General features: G+C 40.4%; 1 protein-coding gene across 5 annotated transcripts in view; it reads right to left on the bottom strand.

Annotated features, from left to right (window-relative positions):
- Nucleotides 1-18042, bottom strand: part of SLC17A5 (solute carrier family 17 member 5) — a 71591-nt gene extending 53549 nt beyond the window's left edge. For all 5 annotated transcript variants that reach the window (XM_014584117.2, XM_014584118.2, XM_014584116.2 and 2 more), the window contains exons 1-3: nucleotides 17872-18042; nucleotides 5394-5590; nucleotides 2975-3208 (exon numbers count right to left, since the gene is read on the bottom strand). In XM_014584117.2, the coding sequence (XP_014439603.1) occupies nucleotides 2975-3208; nucleotides 5394-5590; nucleotides 17872-17965 (525 nt within the window). In that variant the 5' untranslated portion in view covers nucleotides 17966-18042. The remainder of the gene's footprint in view (nucleotides 1-2974; nucleotides 3209-5393; nucleotides 5591-17871) is intronic.
- Between the last annotated feature and the right edge of the window lie 1104 nt (nucleotides 18043-19146).

Genomic DNA, 19146 nt, shown 5'->3' on the forward strand with positions numbered 1-19146 from the left:
TGTTAAGAAAAAAATGCCTCATAATAATCTTTGAAAATCTGAACAAAGTTTCATGGATTTGGGAACTAGTTTGAGGGTTGCAAGTAAAAATTACAATAAACCTAAAAGCATATACTGAGCGATGACATAAAAGGATCAAAGTTATTTTTACCTATTCATTTTATCAATAAATTCACTTTTATTAATAAATGGGCTGAATGAAATGGGAATGTTACCAATATATAACTTCTAAAAACTTTGGATACTGGAATACATTTCAAATTGACCTTACTCAACAGGAAAAGCATAGTCCTATTAAAAATGGTGAATTCAATTGGAGGGGTTACAGTCTTCTCTTTTTTTTAATGATAACTGGCCCACCTACTAATGACAATGACTGATATGGACAGGGAATGGAATGTGGAGGTAGGAAAGCTCATAGAGACTTGGTAGATGAGAAATATCCCAAGAGAGCAGGGGGAAATAGGTTTTGGTTGATCCAAAGCAGTGGATTCAAAGATCTTCTTGGCCACTAACTGTGTAACCTCGAAAGATGAGTTAATCTCCATAAACTTCAGTTTCTTCATCTGTAGGACAGAGATAATGCCTCTCTTAGATGATTGCTGTAAAGATGAGTGCTAATGTTATCATTAATGGAGAAAAGAATAAATGTTTTAACCCTTTGCACTTCCTGCTGCTTCTTTCAAAAGCCAAAAAAAGAAAGAAGGAAGAAGTACCAAGGGGAGGTAAAGATGATTAGGTTACGCTGCATACTGACAGGACTCTATGTCATCTACGGGCTGAAGCATCACAAAATAAAACTGAAGATGTCTGGAAATGCCTTTAGAGTTTATGTTGTGGAAAACTTATTATAAAACCCTAGGGACAAAGTAGATATATTTACGGTGGACAGGTAGGTGGGGATGAAAGAGGCTGACCTAAGTTTATGGACGAGGCCATGTACATGTGATATATACTAGAGGAATGCAGAAAAATGAGAGAACATAAGTAAAGACATGACTTCTATTTAGAAGTAAAATGGTCACCTGAGAGAACAGCAGTAATATACACAATATGCTAAATTATTTTAATGTTAAATTAGAAGCATAAACCGGTAGAAAGCGAAAGTATGGGAATGTATCAGCCAAGAAGATTCAATACTGGGTTGGAGAAAATATGCTACCATAAAGTATATTGTACTAAGGTAAGGTGAAGAGGACCCTGGCAATATGGAAGGGGTAATTTTTGTTTTGTAATCAAAAAGGGTTAATTTCATAGACCTCTATTGATCAGGACAAAATAATCACATTCAGTTGAATGATAAAGATCTAAATTTAAATAGTACTTGGTGATTTCCAAAGTATTCTAGCAACTCTTATCATGTATAAGCTTTATGTCTGTCCTGTGACTGACAACAGGGCAGGTATTTTTAGTTCTATTGGAAATATGAAAGATCTGAGGTCTGGAGAGCAAGATGTCCTTAACACTTCATGTTAACACAATGGAGCTATTCCTCAAACTGTGATTTTCTGACTCCAGTCCAGTGTTCCTTCCAACACAGAATGATACAATGCTATTTAAAATAACATTCAGGTGGGACCAGTAGTTGGCGTTAACAGCTATGTTGCTGGACTCCCATGTAGTTGACTGCAGTTCGAGTCTTGGGCCCGGTGACTTAAATTCATGGCTGGCACATGTGCGTATGTGTTCAAGATCTTGTGAGGAGAATGGAAGTGAAGGGATTGCAGCATGGCCTTTCCTCCCGGGAGGGGTGACTTCTCGTTTTCTGTCTCTCTGTCTTTCTGGTGAGTGCATGTGCCCTACAGCAAAACATCTCCAAATAAAATAAAATAAAATAACATTCAGGGACCTGCAGATGGCGTAATGGTTCTGTAGTCCATGTCACTGGACTGTGGTTCAAGTCCAAGACCCAGTGGCTTAAAATTCATGTCAGGGATGTGTGCATGTGTGCCCAAAATCCCAAGAGGAGAATGGAGGAGAAGGGATTGTGGGGAGAATGGAGGAGAAGGGATTGTGGTGTGGCCATGCCCTCCGGGTGTGTGTGTGTGTGTGTGTGTGTGTGTGTGTGTGTGTAGTTTCTTGCTGTCTGTCTCTCTGTTTCTCCAGCAAGCACATACGCCTTATACCAAAAACCTCTCTCAAATAACCTTCATGTTCTCCACCAAACACAAAGGCCACCATCTTGCCTGAGTTAAAGAAATCCAAGAGAGCAAAATAAACCAGTGTCTGGGTTTTACCGGTAGAAGCTCAAAGTTACAAAGGGAAAATCACTATTTAAAGATGGGGATGCACATGATGGAATACAAGAGAAGTGGAAATGAAAAGAAAAACAGGAATTCAAATTTTAAGAAATAATAAAAATTGTAGGAGGAGGGAAAAAGAGATAAACATGGATAACAGTTTTTTGAAAAATGACAGAAAGGCCAGAGAGATCAGGACTAAATTGAGATAGCTACATAAAGTCATAGATTATCTGCCTCTAAGTTAGAGGATCAGAAAAAAAGAAAGGAACAAATGATAAAGAGGAAGTGCCATCAATAACAAATTTGAAAGTAAATCAAAGCCACTTGTGAGTCTATTGTGTAAAATAGGTATTAGGTCTGGGAATCAATGATAGAATGAGATAAATGGAGGCAAAAGTACAAGAGGAAAGCGTGGCCCATCTTAACCATTTTAATAGTGGTTTTCTTTTCTTTTCTCCTAAAGTGTGAGCTATGAAGTCTCCCCTGGAAAATGTTTTCTCTAGTTTTTGAGTAAAGCTTCCAGCTTTGGAAGGCTTCTATTCAAGATGTCACTGACCACAAACAAAATCTAGTTGGGTTATTTTCGAGTTAACCCGCTCTCCAGTTAAAACACAAATCCTTGTTGTCATCTGATGTTCATTTTTGGTGCATATTCATGACAAAGAATCATCTATTTAGGAAGAAGAAGAGATACAGGTAAGAGGTAAAACAAAAGAGAAAAAAAAAATTACCTCTCCTAGTCCTTCCAGCGCTCGGAGCACAATGAGAGGTACAGCTCCTAAATCTGCGGCAACAGGAGTGAACAGCGTGAGGACAGCAGTGCCAAGGATCCCAAATCCTAGCAGCAGTTTGCCACCTACTTTGCTGGCAATATATCCTCCAGGAATCTGTGTGAGGATGTAGCCATAAAAAAAGGAACCGAGAATCCATCCCTGAGTTTCTGCATCCCAGTGATATCTTTTACCCTGTAAAACGTAGGAGAAAACAAACAAAAACAATCCTTTGAGACCTTGATTAAATGGCTCCTTTCTCTTGCTGGTATCTAAATACATGTAACTGAAAACCTGAACCACTATTTTGGACTGAAGAACCTGCAAACTTTCTAGGGTGGGTGAGTCACCCCAATATATACATGCAGTTTCTGGAAATGAATGGAAAAAAACTGAGTGACATAAATTTAAAGAAGGCATGCTATTTTATGGAGCCAGACTACAAGATGAAGAAGGCTTGCTATTTTATGGAGCCAGACTACAAGATGAGCTAGAGGGGTTTTGTGGTAACTATGGCTAAGAAGGAGCAAAAAAGAGCCACAGGCTTTATCTAGAAGGCTATTAAACAGGATACTGTGGTAGCTGAACCAGGCTTTGAAGGCAGGCCTGGGATTAAGCATAGCTCCATCACTTACTGGGCATGTAGTTTGGGGAGGATAATTGGTAAAGGCTCATAAAATAAAGCCCAGCGTGCTCACTATTTGCATAAATAAATAACTACTATTTCCCTATTCCGTATCAAGCACTTGAACAAGCATACAAGACAATACAAAATAGCAAGAACCTAAACAGGCCATAGACTTTCTGTCAGGACCCTTTTCTTGTTTGTTTATGGCTTTTACCATAGGGTGTCTGCACTCATCCAGAGAGAGATGGGGACATGAGAGGGAAAGTGAGATATCATCCCCGGATTGGGAGGGAGGTGACAGTGCAATTCCTTCTTCTCCATTTTCTCCCTGGGATTTTGGCCACACACACACCTGGTGTGATTTTCAAGGGGCCAGGTCTGGGACTTGAACTGTGGTCAGCCATGTGGGAATTGAGTGCTGTAACCACTATGCCACCGGCTGGCCCCAAGGATCTGTTTTATAAATTTGTAGCAGCACACATAAGGTACTAATGAAACTTTAGTTATTAATCTGAATATCTGACATCTTTAATGCATGCAACTGTATAATTAAGCCAACATATGAAGAGCCATTCCAGGGACCAGCAGATGGCATAATGGTTACATCGCTGGATTCCCATGTAGTCGACCGTGGTTTGAGTCCTGGACCTAGCAACTTAAAACTCACACTCAGCACATGTGTATGTGTGCTCAAAATCCTGAGAGGAGACCGGAGGAGAAGGGATTGTGGCATGGCCATTCCCCCTTGGGGATGATTTCTCGCTTTCTGTCTCTCTGTCTCTCTCTATCTGGCGAGCACACATGCCCTAGAGCAAAAAATCTCTCAAAAATAATAAAAAGAAAGAAGCATTCCAGTATTTCTTTTCACTGTCAACATAAGACAGATAAAGTTAAGTAGCTAGGTTAACAAAAAAACTTGCCAAAGGGAAAGGACAGAACAAACTAACTGTCCCTGTTCAGGGTACCAATCTGCAGCCTTTCTGTGGAATTCTATGACTTCACGAAAGCTCTAGCACTATTATCCCCAAAGCCCATACGTTTTGGAGTAGAGGAATCAAGTGATGTGTACCCAAATGTGTTACGCAGCAACATTATTAAAATAAAAGACAAAGGTTTTATATAAGTCACTATGTTCTTCTTTGGAGAGAAACCCTCTTCTCTGTTTTCTTCCTGTATTATTCTCGTTGTGTGACAAGCAACAGAAAATATCAGAAGGGTGTAAAACTTAATTCTAAACAAATGATGGGCAAATGTTTTCAATTCACTACAACATAAGGCAGGCAAAATGACTTAAGTAGCTTAGGTTAGGCATTCATAAATTTAGAAAAGAATGCCCTAAAAAATTAACTTGTTCTTATTTTTCATCCTGTAGCTGATATGAGCTAAACTTTCTATAACAATAACCCTGTAAATGAAATGGCTATTAAAAAATAGCTACTATTAAAACCCTTTAGCTATTATTAGAGCTAATTAAAGTATTTAAAATAACTTAGTTTTTCTGATATGGCAAACAGGCTTTTTCAAATTCTCTTAAGAATAGTTAAGCTTATAGAGGAAACTGAAGAACTGCTCCTCAAACAGATCAAGGTGTAATGTAGTACAATGGCAGTAGTTAAAGTTGTAAGTTGGTGTGCAAACAGTTCCTGGGAAAACACAAAAACAGTGACTCAAAGTACACATAAAGGAAGTATGGTTTCTGTATGACGAAGAAAAGCTTTTTAATATTTTCACTTGTTAAAAAATAGCACCTACCGTTTGATTAGGAAGAACATTTATGGGAGCAGAATGATCTGCACACTCCTTGGAAGTTCTATTATCTGATACAGTTGTATTCACATCTATCATTTCCACTAATGCAACGCTCAGATTCACACGTAATGCATAGAGAACGAAGAAACCAAAAAAAGCCAAAACTGCTAAGTTGTAACGAGCAGAGCAGCATACTGGAGCTGAAATAAAGATTGGGAGAAAACTTTAGTTACAAGAATAAGTTAGAGGATAATATCTAAGTTATGAAAAGCTTATTCTTTGGAAATGTACAAATTAACGATCATGAATATGTTCTGTGAATATTCTCAGATTAAGCACATCTAAAAACATTTACCAAAGAGAATTTGTTCTCCATATCTGTAGTTTTGATAAAAACTTAAAATATGAGGGACCAGCAGTTAGCGTAATGGCTATGTCGCTGGACTCCCACGTAGTCGACCACGGTTCGCATCCCGGACCCGGTGGCTTGAAACTCACACCAGGCACGTGTGCGTGCGTGCCCAAGATCCCGAGAGGAGAACAGAGAAGGGACTGCAGCGTGGTCATCCCCCGTGGGGGATGACTTCTCGTTTTCTGTCTCTCTGTCTCTCTCTGTCTGGCGAGCGCACACACCCTATAGCAAAAACCTCTCCAAAAAAAAGAAAAAAAAAAAAAGAAAAGAAAACCTTAAAATATGAGAGCCTGAATTGGAGGCAGTTCATTAAAACATGGAGGTAAGGGTTTTATCAGCTTGGCTCTGAAAAATCTTCATTCCAGAGTCAAACTGAACCCCTGGTTCCTGACAGCTGGCAAAGATACAGCATGAGAAAAATAGGTAAGGGGGTGTAATGGCGTCACCATTCCTAAAAAATTATCTAAAACATGGTCAATAAGTACCGTACTTGAATAATTACAATGACATTGTATATTACCACCAACAGCAAAAAAAAAAAAAATACTGCTGAGAGTAAGGCATGAACCCCTCTTACCTTGAGTATCCTCAGAGACTAGATCTGAATCAGAAGCCATGATTAGTATTTAAGGCTCTCCTAAACTAAATGTATTTAAGAATCCAGAGCGAACTTGCAGAATCTACGATGGTTGCATAAAATCTGTGACAGTTACTTAGTACTAATGCTTAAAGGGCCCATGGTAAAAAGGAAAATAAGTGTGAGTACAATGATGAAAAAATGAAGGAAGGCAGATGTTGGAGAACCAGTGAAGAAAAGATCACATGAGCGGTATTTGAACCATTTTTTACTCTAATTGTAGGCTCATGCACCTATTTTCTTCTTCCTACTTTTACTAAGTTGCAGAACTGGCTAGGAATAGGAATTCAGGAAGATGACTAAAGATGACCGACCTTTCAGTGACAAAGGCTAACCCAGAGTCAGTACACCTTTGAGTTTGGCAAATACCGCGTGTTCGATAAACATCTGTTTAAAGATGTATCTATTCCATTAGGCAATGACAAATTAAAAATATACATATGAAAATACGTGTGCTTTTATTTGGTAATGATACATTAACATTTTACATATATATGTGTGTGTTTTTACTGAGGAATCTTAAGTGTTTTCATTGATCTAACCTCCAAGAATTCATTTTCCAGAGTACAAAGGTCTTGGCAGTAATTCAGGTAGGTTGAAATATGAGTCAATATGGCACAGTTATACTTAGGTATACAAGTACTTTCGTGTTATACCATTAATATACTATGATCTGATTTACTTTTCTAGAAGTTGAAATGTGCTTAACAACAACTATCAATTTTTTCTCTGCTTAATGGTTACCTTTTTTGCCAGAAAACTTTTTTCTTAAAGAATTATTTTATGTAACTTTTATTTATTTTAATTTGACAAGAGAGGGAGAGGGAGAAGGAGAGGGAAAAGGAGAGGGAGAGGGAGAGAAAGTGAGAAAGCAAGTTGCCAGGTCTGAGAACATAATTGTGGTCCCCAAGTGGGAGTCTAGCACCCTTAACCACCACATTACCTGCTATCCCCCAAAACTTTTTATTTAGTATTCTTCTTGAATCTTTTTTTCTAATAGCACAGTAAAAAAGAAAAAAAAAATTATTGCTGAGTGTAGGGTATAAACCCCTCTTACCTTGATATCCTCAGAGACTGGGTTTGACTTAGAAGCTATGATTAATATTTAAGGCCCTCCTAAACTAAATGTGTTCAAGAATCCAGAGCATTCTATCTGGGGGTATAGGCTATTAGAATTACGGCGCCACAACCAGTCTAATCCAGACCTGTGCAATGTTTTTCTAAAGCTTCATTCACAGTGCCTCTGTTATTGAATCTAGATAAATTTGCTCTCTGCTGCAACCCAAGCGGGAATAAGACTACTTAAGGACATTTTGGATAGTATAACTAAGGCGTATTCTCTAAAATAATATACCTTATCAATGCTTTAGAGTCAGGCAATATTATATGGAAATCTGGATGGGGGACTTATAATCTCACCAAATTTGGGCAGTTAAAATGTGTTACTTTGAGTTATTTGGAACAAGAAAAATCTAGATGTATTATATAATGCCTGCTTTGTCAAGGTACTATCTTTTCTTCATTTCTCTTTTCTTGTTTCTTTTGCTTTTTGCTATAGGGTATGAGAGACAGAAAGTGAGAAATCATTTTCCCCAACAGGGGGATGGCCACACTGCAATCCTCTATTTTCCTTCGAGATTCTGGGTACCCATGCACTCTGGTTGAGAGTGTTTTGAAGTCACAGAGTCTGTACTTGAACTGAGCAGTTGGCCTTGTGGGATCCAGTACCTTAACCACTACACCACCTGCTGGCTCACCAAAGTACTATTTTAAAAGTTCAATATTTACTTCTGCAAAAGAAGGACAGGATGTGATTTATGGTTAAGGAGCTTACCTGGTTGCTGCGTGGTGATTACAAAGGGAAGTGTGAAAGGGCATGGGGCTACAGAGTCAGGGAGATCCCATAAAGGATTATTGCGGTATTCCAGGTAAGAGATGAAGGTGGCTTCACTAGGGTGAAAGTGGAGGCAGCAGAGCATAATGGGGCAGATTAGAGATCACTTTCAAGGCAGAATGAACTGGCCTTGCCTAAAGTGTTATAATAGATATGGGAGTAAGTGAAAGCAAGGGATGAAGTTGTTAGTAATTCTCTTACTCTGAACAATTTTATTTCATGCTACTCTAACTTGCAATTATTATTATCCTAGGTTATCCTTATTTGTGGCTATCTTTTCTCTTTAAATAATTATTTATTTTATTTGTCATTATGGTTATTTTTTAATTTGCTACAGGACACATATGCTCACTAGATAGAGAGAAAGTGAAAAAGTGAGCCACCAGGTCTGGGACTTAAACCGCAGTTGGCCATGTGGGAATCCAGTGCCTCTAACCACCATGCCACCTGCTGGCCTGTGGCTATCTTATTTTATTATGCATTCTGAGCTTCCCTCCAAGTGATGTTTGATTTTCACAATGGTATGTCTCACCATGTGAATAAGATGAGGGGCTAGAAGCTTAGAGAGTAAAAGAAAAGTAAACAAAACAATTCCTATTATTACTAATATTAATTTAAATTCTGACCTAGAAGTTATGGCAACTTGAACTTTTGGGGGGATAGCCAATAATTAGAAAATAAAAAGCCAACACAGAAGTCACAAAGTATATCTTATATGTCTATAAGGTTTTAAGAAATAAAACTAAATGATGATTATAAAAATGGTTGGTGATTACAAATCTATTGAGTAAGAAAAGTTTGATTTCAATAAAGTATGGCAGTAGAGATAAACTTGCCTGTGAATTTGGATAATCTTTAAAATTGATACAACAAAAACACACTTGCATGACAAGGAGGGGGACATCCATTGAGCATCTGTCAATAAATCTTTCAGTGAAATCAAGTTCAAAGCAAAATCATACTTGTATAATGAACAGGACACAATCAAAACAAATATCTGTTTCTTTTTTTTTTTTTTTTTGAGAGGTTTTTGCTATAGGGCGCGTGCACTCGCCAGACAGACAGAGAGAGAGACAGAGAGACAGAAAGCGAGAAATCACCCCCCCAGGGGGGATGGTCACGCCGCAATCCCTTCTCCTCCATTCTCCTCTGGGGATCTTGGGCACGCACACACATGCGCCTGGCACGAGTTTTAAGCCACTGGGTCCGGGACGTGAACCGCAGTCGACTACGTGGGAGTCCAGCAACATAGCCATTATGCTAACTGCTGGTTCCCAACAAATATCTGTTTCTAAAATACAGTTTAAACTTAGTAATGTGGAGTGGGTGTAACTAAAAGAGCACAGGCTAATTTAGAGTGAAGCAGACCTGGAAATGAATCTCAGTTCTGATTTTGACTGGCTGTGTCTTTGTAGAAGTTATTTAATAGTTTTCATCCTCAGGGTTTTTTTTTTTTTTGAGGAGGGCAGGCACTGGACCTAGTGAGCCCCTTGGGACCAGAAAGATTTCCTATTAAAAATAGATAAAACAACTTTTGCTTTTTAAAAGGGTACTATGCAACTAATCCTACTCTGCCTGGAGGTGATTAATTTCTGGAGGTAGTACATAAAGCCTTATGTATTCCTGGCTTCCAAATTAATATTCATTTATCCATTTATGTGAGAACACCAAATTCCATTAAAATGAACCCAGTTACCTCAATACTAAAATTAACTATATAAGACCCAGGATAAGTTTTCCTTCATTCTACAATTTGGTTGCTTTTTACCAGCACTCTGTACTTCATATTTAAGATGATATTCACACAAAAAAAATACCTGTGCAACTCAATGCTCCTTAAATGAACCTTGAATATAAATCCTCCTCACATCGACAAAAGAGGAAAAAAAAATAAATGAAAGCAAAGTGCAGAATGGATGAAATTATCACTATTATTGATTAGAAAAGTACAAGTTCCAGGGCTGTTCCCACAGCACATTGGTTAAGGGAGCTGGATCCTAAAAGGCTGACTGTGGTTCGAGTCCCAGTCCTGGTGGCTTGAGTGACATGTAGGTGCATGTGTATGTGCGCCCAAGATCTTGATGAGATCTGGAAATGAGAAAAAGGATGGTGGCATGATCATGCCCCACTGAGGGTTGCTTTATCTCTCTCACACTTTCTCTCTGCCTCGTTCTTTCTGGTAAGCACACAGGCCCTCTGAAAAGAAAGAGAAAAAGACAATCATAAGTGCAATCAAACATCACAGTGAAGAACGGGGCCCTCATTTATCAGGGCCCAACTCCTCTGAGGAATGCAAAGTCCCAATGGTCTTCATTGATGTTAATGATGATCATAACAGCAACTAACATTTACTACATGCCTGTCTCTATTCTAAGCATGCTCCAGTTCATTTCAATCTCACCACAACTCCGTAAATGGATATATTATTTCTTCTGAGACACAGGTAAGAGCTGCCACGAGATGTCAGGCAGCATGCTAAAGCTTGCACAGCGAACAGGTGGAGCTGGGATTAGGCACTGGACTCTGGATCTACGTGCTGCCTTTACACATACAGAAATGTCTTAGAAGCCTTAAAGCTCATTTCTAATATGAATGAGCACATCTTTATTATAATTGCCTTTTGAGAAATGCACTCAAATACGAGAGATATATCTTTTATACAAAAGTAAACCCTCAAATGGTAGAAAGTATGATGAATTTTTCAGTATAGAGGGGAAGCATTGCTCTTCCTAGCTTAATCTCCTTCCTTCCTCTTACCTAAATCAGGTAGAAAAACCTACAGGCTGTTGTTTATCAGCTCTGAGCCACCCTTTTCCAACCATTTTGGTGTGCATCTCTGAATTCCATGAGGCTCAGGGAAAGGAAATGATTGAAAGGAAAACCATTGTTGCATTATTGACAATTCTGTCATACTAAGTCAAATGGAGAAGTATTCTTTTTTTAAAAATAATTACTTAATTTTATTACTTATTATTATTTTCAATTTGACTAGAGAGAGATAGGGAGAGAGAGAAGGAGGGAAAGTGAGAAAGCAAGCTGCCAGGTCCAGAACTCAAACCATGGCTGGCCATGTGGGAGTCCATCACCTTAACCACCATGCCACTTGCTGATCACTCCCCTTTTCTTTAATAGATTGTAGTTTACTTTATTTTTAACACTCATCATATCATGAATTCATAGGGAATAGGTTCCAGAAGTTCAGGCTCCTTTCCATTGGTCCTTACAAAAAGTGTGCTGCTCTGGGTGGAGCAGGCTAGCGCTTCAGTTGAACCCAGGTACCTTTCTCTTTGGCTTCCTTCTTTTTCTGGTCATTTTCCTTCACACATTTTAGGAAGCTATCTCTGCTCTCAGAAGCTATCTCTGCTCTTAATATACTCAATATGCACATTAATTCCCTTGGCAAGAATCTTGTTTGTTTGTTTACAACAAACTTAACTTGTTTGTTTACAACAATGCCAACAGCATGCTGGGTAACAGGGTAGACTCTTCCAGTTTTGCCATGGTAACATTTGTGGGGCATTCCTTTTTGAACAGTACCCATTCCCTTGATGTCTACAATATCACCTTTCTTATAGATTCCCATGTATGTTGCCAAAGGAACCACTCCTTGTTTTCGAAAAGGCTTAGAGAACATATATCAGGTACCTCTCCTCTTTCCCCTTGTGTGTCATCATTTTGGTGGATTACTGGAAGAGGGTCATTCCAGTCAAGAGGAAGGTATTAATTCTTAACACTAAAGAAATATCCTGGGCCAGACGGTGGTATGTATGGTGGTTAACGGGCTGGGTCCCACATGGCCAACTTCATGGTTCAAATTCCAGACCCAGCAGGTTGAAAACACTCTGGGCACATATGTGTGCATGCCCAAAATCCTGAGAGGAGGGTGGAAAAGCAGGGACTGCAATGTGGCTGTTCCCCATGGGTGATTTCTTGCTTTCTCTCTCTGTCTCTTTCTAGTGAGCTCATATGTCCTATAGCAAACTAATAAAATAAATATCCTACTTTTTTTTTTGAGAACTTGAATATTTCATTAAGGTTAATTAGAAAGCTAATGATTCATATATTCAAACTGAGTTTTCTTAATAAAGAAACACTGTACAAAATCGAAAACCATGTTCCCTTACCCATGGCAGGGAACTTACAAAATTGTGAAGGATCAAGTAAAATGATGAGATATTTTGCAAATAGGAAATTTTTTGAATAGAACACAAATACAAGAGTGCTGTGTGCTGAGGAAGAAAGACAGGACTAAAATCCAGAAGTCCTAGAAAACCATTACAATGCAATCTTCTGGAATTTACTTAATCTCTTCGGTGGTTCTCAGTGGACTGTATATAAACGATTCTCCACTAGATGGTAGTCTTTAAGTTTTTTACTGCTGTACTTTTTAAAAAGTTATTTTTTTTATAGACAGATTTTTGTTTTAGGATGCGTGCACTTGTTAAAGAGACAAAAAATGAGAAATCACCCCCCCCCGGGGGGATGTGGCCATGCTGCAGTCCCTTCTCCTCCATTCTCTTTTTGTGACTTTGGAGATGCATGCACATGTGCTCAGCGTGAGTTTGTTATTTTTAAGAATTATTTTATTTAACTTTATTTATTTATTTAAACTTGACCAGAGTGAGAACAAATGAGCGAGTGAGAGAAAAAGAGAGAAAGCAAGCCGCCAGGTCTGGGATTCGAGCCTGAGTTGGCCATGTGGGAGTTCAACACTCTTAACCACTACGCCACCTGCCGGCCCAGACCCCAGCGTGAGTTTTAAGTAGAGGTCTAGGACTCAAACTACAGTTGACTAGGTAGGAGTCCAGAAACATAACCATTATGCTATCTGCTGGTTCCACAGCTGTAAAATTTTATGACTATATATTTGTCAGCCTTTCTCTTCTAAAAGGCAATTAGGTATAGATAAAACATAGCTAATTTCATGCTGGTTTATTCCAGAAACAAGCATTAAAAAATACATCTAAACATACAGAAATAATTTTTTAAGAAGACAGATTAGATAATTTTGAAACAATAATTATTTATTATTATTTTGACACTTCTTATAGTCATGAGAGAGAGAGACAGAGAGAGTGAGAAAGCAAGCCAGCGCCCCAATCACCACGCCACCTGCTGGCCCAGCAAGAGAATTTTTAAGGACTCTAAAGATTTAACTCCTTCAGGCACCAAAACTTTTTAAAGAAGCAATTCTGAGCCCTGAGGCAGGGGATTATAAATTCAAGGTTGGGGGCTGGCAGGTGGTGTACTGGTTAAAGGTGCTGAATTCCCACAAAGGTGACCATGGTTCAAGATCCAGACCTGGTGGCTTGCTCTCTCGCTTTCCCTTTCTCTGTCTCTGTCTAGTCAAATTAAAAAAAAAAAAAAAAAAGAATAATGACAAACAGAATTAAATAAACAATTATTTTTTTTCTGGAGAGGTTTTTGCTATAGGGCATGTGCACTAGCCAGAAGGACAGAGAAAGACAGAGAGATAGAAAGCGAGAAATCACTCCCTAGTGGGGATGGCACACCGCAATCCGTTCTCCTCCATTCTCCTCTCGGGATCTGGGCATGCACGCACATGTGCCCGGCGTGGGTTTAAGCCACTGGGTCCGGGACTCGAACCACGGTCAACCATGTGGGAGTTCAGCGACATAGCCATTACACTAACTGCTGGTCCCAACAAATAATTCTTTAAAAAAATTCAAGGTCAGCTTCGGCAACACAGTGACACTCTCTCAAAACAAAACAAAACAAAAAAACAACTTAGGAAGCAAAAAAGAAAATAATCCTAGAAGGAATTTTTTATTAGTTTTGTTTTTTATTTTATTGGTTTAGTTTCAATTTTAAAACACAATGTTCACCTCCTTAAAAGTGCTAACTGAGGGGCCATCAGGTGGTGTGGTGGTTAAGGCGCTGGACTCCCACATGGCTGAATACAGTTCAAGTCCTGGACCTGGTGGCTTAAAAAGAGTGCCCCAAATCCCCTTTTTGCTTATGTTTTTGAGATTTGTTTATATTGTTGTGATTGGTACTTTGTTCATTTTTATTACTGAGTAGTATTCCATTTTTACGATATACCACAATTTGTTTATCTGTTCACCAGTTGATGGCTGTCTAGGTTGTTTCTAGGAGGAGAATGAAGAAGGACCTGTGGCATGGCCATCCCCCTTGAGGGGGTAATTTCTCACTTTCTATCTCACTATCTCTCTCTGGGTAGTGCAAGCGCCCTATGGTAAAAAGCATTAAAATAAAAAAGTGCAAACTGAATATATAAAACATTACCTTTAAAACATATATCCAAGGATCATCTTGTTTCCCCTATTAGATCAGACATAGCGGATATTATTACCAAAGTTGGGACAGGGGACAGCACTGAGAGATAAGTGAGGTAACCTCCAGCCGTATATAAAGTTGTTATACCCATCTTTTTATCTTTTCTCTTTTCTCCTAGTGCTCCTCTCTTGTCCTCCCGTTCATAACACCTCAGACACATGGTTCCATTTAAAATATTGATGACCAGTTCTATACCCTGTTACTGTAGGCTTCTCCTCTATAAAACCGCTATCACATTATAAATAGCAAAAAATCATGTGTTGCTACTATTCCTGCTTCACTTACTCTCAAGTAGGTATTTTAAAGAGTAAAAATAGGAAGGGAAATGGCTCTAACGAAGACAGGCATCTCAAGTCAGAAAGGACAGGGCTAATACCATAAGATCCATATATTCAACTGGTGAATCAAAAAGAGATTTTTGTTAAGTTGCCAGATGCTGTGTGCACTGGCCAGAGAAAGAAAACAGAAAGTCAGAAAGAAAGAGAGAGGGAGAGAGCATCCACCACATCCTCAAAATGGAGTAAAGCCATGCTGCAGCCTCCTCTCCGTTTCTCCATCCTGTCAGAATTTTGGGCATGTATGCACATGGGTCCAGAGTATTTTTCAAACTGCCAGAGCTGGATTTGAACTGTTGTTAGCTAGGGGATATTTAGCTCCTTTAACTGCTAGGCTATGGGGTCTGCTGAGATACTGTTTATATTTTTCATTTTTAAAAAAGAATTTTAAATAAGTAATAAATACATAATAAATAACTAGCTGTTTCTTTACTTTTATTTATTTATCATTATTTTTAAAATTTTCTATAGGGTACATTCACCAGAGAGAGAGAAAGAGAGAGAGAGCAAGAAAGCAAGGTGCTAGGTCCAGGACCTGAACACTGTGGGCCATGTGGGAATCCAATGCCTTTACTACCATGCCACCTGCTGGCCCTGTGACTGTTTTTAAAAGTGATGCTATAAGCTTTTTTTTTTTTTTTAATCAACTTTGTTAACATATTATGTATGTGGTAAATGTATACCTGTGTCCATCACAATTAAAGTCAAGATTTAGAACTTTTCTATTAGGCCAGCCTATGGCATAGCGGTTAAGGTGACTTGATCCACATGGCCAATGGCACAGTTCAATTCCCAGACCCAGAAGGTTTGAGAAGCATACTAGGCATACGTGCATGTGTGCCTAGAATCCCAAAAGAAGGGAAAAATAGAGAAGAAGGGTTTGGGATGTGTCCCTTCCCCCAAAGTTGGGGTGCTATCTCACTTTTTAAATTTCCTCTCCAGTAAGCACATACACACTCTGGTAAATTTTTAAAAAAGAACTTTTCTATTACCACCAAAAGTACCTTAGTACCTCTACAATCAATTCCCTCCTGTCTGCAACTTCTAGTCAATCACTGATCTGCTTTCTGTCTTTATGTATTAGTTCTGCTTGTTGTAGAGCTTTATATTGATGAAAAGATAGAATAATGTGGTATTTCTTTTGGTTGTTTTTGAGATTTGTTTATATTGTTGTGATTGGTACTTTGTTCCTTTTTATTATTGAGTGGTATTCCATTTTATAGATATACCACAATTTGTTTATCCATTCCCCAGTGGATGGCTGTCTAGGTTGATTCCAGTTTTTAACATTATGAACAAAGTGGCTATAAACATTGTATGGTTGTATAGTAATGTGTGTTTCCCTTTAAAAGAAATTGCCCAATAGTTTTCTAAAATAGTTGTACCATTACACTGTTGCAGGCACTGTACAAGACTTCTAGCTATCCTATACCTCTGCCAACATTTGGTATTCTCAGTCTTTTTAGTTTGAGCTATCCTAGTGAGTGCATTATAGTTTTAATCTGCATTTTCTTGACAATGATGTTTAACATTTGAGCTAAATTTTGATTATACAATATATATATATTTCCTATATATATGTATACTATATTTCAATTTCCAAAAGACTGTAATAGTCTCTGGGGACTATCTCTATTTGGTATTTTTGTATTCCTATACTAGATTATTTTACAAAGAAAGATTATAGAATGCTAACACTATAAACTACAGAAAAAGATAAATTTACAGAACTAAATCTGACTTCCAGGTTAACACGTCACTATGGTATGGTGTTTGCATTTCACGTCACTATGATATGGTGTTTACATTTCACGTGGACTAAAATAAGCTCCCAGCTGTTGGCTGGGGCAGTAATACTGCCACCTCTACTGCCCCCATCTGGTAGCGTTAAAAATTAATTAAAAAAAGATCACAGAAAGCTATACTGGTTTTGGTCAGCAAAAGTCTAATTTCCAATTCAACTCTTTCATGCATATATCTTTGAAACTACAGAATGCATGCAAACTGATTTATTAGTTTACTTTAAAGAAATTACATTACAAAAGGGTGAAATAGCAAAATATTAATAGTTTAACTTCCCTTTATCAAGGAAGATGCTGTGAAGTATCTCATTTTACAGTTGTTACAAGACCTTTGGCAAATTACTTTAGTTCTAGAGATACCTTATCTTGAAAATAACCAAATTGTTTCCTAACTTAAATCATAGACTGCAAGATAGTAAAAAAATAAAAAAAAGAATCGTCTGCAGTATTTTAAGTTTCTTACTGCACAACATGAAGATATTCACTGGGTTATGCAATAATTGCTCTCTGCAAACTCACAAACGTTAACCCCAGTCCTTTCGTGTCCCCTCTCCCCGCCCAAGGAGCGACCAGATCACATGTGGACGGATATGCTGATGCAGAATCCTGGAGACGACAGCAGCCAGTGGCGCCGCCTGGCCCTTTGCCCCTTGATTTGTAGGTTCATACCGGAGGTCTCTCTTACACGGGGTCCTCCGTCCTGCCCTTTGGCAACTGATTTGGAAGTTCTCCCCCAGCGTTCCTCCACAAGGTCTCTCTCTCGGCAGTACCAAAAATAACCACAAGTCCCAGGCCAGGGGCACAAAGCCCCGAGGGGCTGCACCTGCCGAGGCCCCGCCCGGGTCTCCCGCCCAGCCTCGCTGTCCCCTCCCGCGCCTAGGGTCCGAGAGTGATTTCAGAGGGGGCAGGAGGGGGCTTGGTGGGGCCCTGAAAGGGCTTCCTCTTCCTCGAGTCCCCTCGCGCTGAGCACCTCTGGCCCACTCGGTCCAAGGTGCGAGTTCCGGAACCACAACCGGCCCGGACAGCTACCCCAGCCCTGGGCGTGCAGCCCGTCTGAAGCCCCTCCGCAGCCCCGCGGCTTACCGGCTTCAGTCCTCGGGGAACCCCGCAGGAGAGGCGTGCTGTCCGAGCCCTCCTCGCCATCGTTCAGGGCCAGGTTCCGAACCGACGACCGCATGACGCCTACGAAAAGCAGGTGTGATCTCCACCTGGCCAAGAGTAGGACTCCGGCCGAGACCGGTGAGCCAGCGGCGAGCAAAAAAGCGGGCGGGGGCGGGGCGAGGCCACTGGCACCACCCCGGCCTGGCACCGCCCCCGGCCTCGTCATATCATTGAGGCCCCGCCCACGGGCGGGCGCGCTGACTCCGCCTCCTCCGCCATCTTAGGTTCGGGCAGCTCTGGGGTGGGTGAGGAGGAAGAGAGTGAGTTTCCGGGAGTTCTGGAGCGGTGGGGAACGGTAGGCGTAGTTAGCGTTCGGTCCGGCCCGCGCAGGGCGGGTCGCCGGTGTTCTTGAGGAAGTTACCCCACGTGTGCCTGCTTGTAAGGCTGCTCCTGTGGGAGTCGGGAAGAGCCGGTGCCTGCAGGCGGGCAGTGGGGGCTTGAGCGAGGGCTTGGACGAACTAGGGATGTGAATACTGTGTGTGACGTTCAGTCCTAGTATTAAATCGCCATGAGTATTAGCAGTCTTAGTACTACCTACCCCGTGAGAGCATATTGTTCTTTAAATAGCCTTTTTTTTTAAGTGTTTACTATAGGGCACGTGCTGCGCTTCCTACAGAGAGTTGGGGTGTGGGGGAGAATCACCTCCAGTGGTGACGGCCACACTGCGAGCCTTCTCCATTTTTCTCGTGGAGTTTTGTGCACCAACGTGGTGTCTGAGGAGACTGGAGCCCTGTGATGCCGGAGGTGATTGGGGTCACCAGGCCCAACACCAGTACTGAATTCAGGCCTGCGAGGTGACCAGTCTCACGCTCAGAAAGAATGAGAAACTTGGACAGCGGAGGGATAGTAAGCCCAGTTCATCTGGAAAGAGTCAAAGCTTCCAGCCAAGTGGAAGGGCTTTCTAGCCGCCCACCACGGTCACACACTAGGGGAAAGGGTAGTCCAGTTATGTAGGCCCTGATAAATTAAAAAAAAAAGAAAAATTTAAAAACTAGGGATCAGCAGTTAGTGTAATGGCTATGTCGCTGGACTCCCACGCTGGGCTCCCACGTAGTCGACCGCGGTTCGCGTCCTAGACCCGGTGGCTTAAAACTCACACCGGGCGCGTGTGCGTGCGTGCCCAAGATCCCGAGAGGAGAATGAGGAGAAGGGATTTGCGGCGTGGCCATCCCCCCTGGGGGGTGATTTCTCGCTTTC

Source organism: Tupaia chinensis, unplaced genomic scaffold (genome assembly GCF_000334495.1).
Source record: "Tupaia chinensis unplaced genomic scaffold, TupChi_1.0 Scaffold145685_1, whole genome shotgun sequence".
NCBI classification, from domain to species: domain Eukaryota; kingdom Metazoa; phylum Chordata; class Mammalia; order Scandentia; family Tupaiidae; genus Tupaia; species Tupaia belangeri.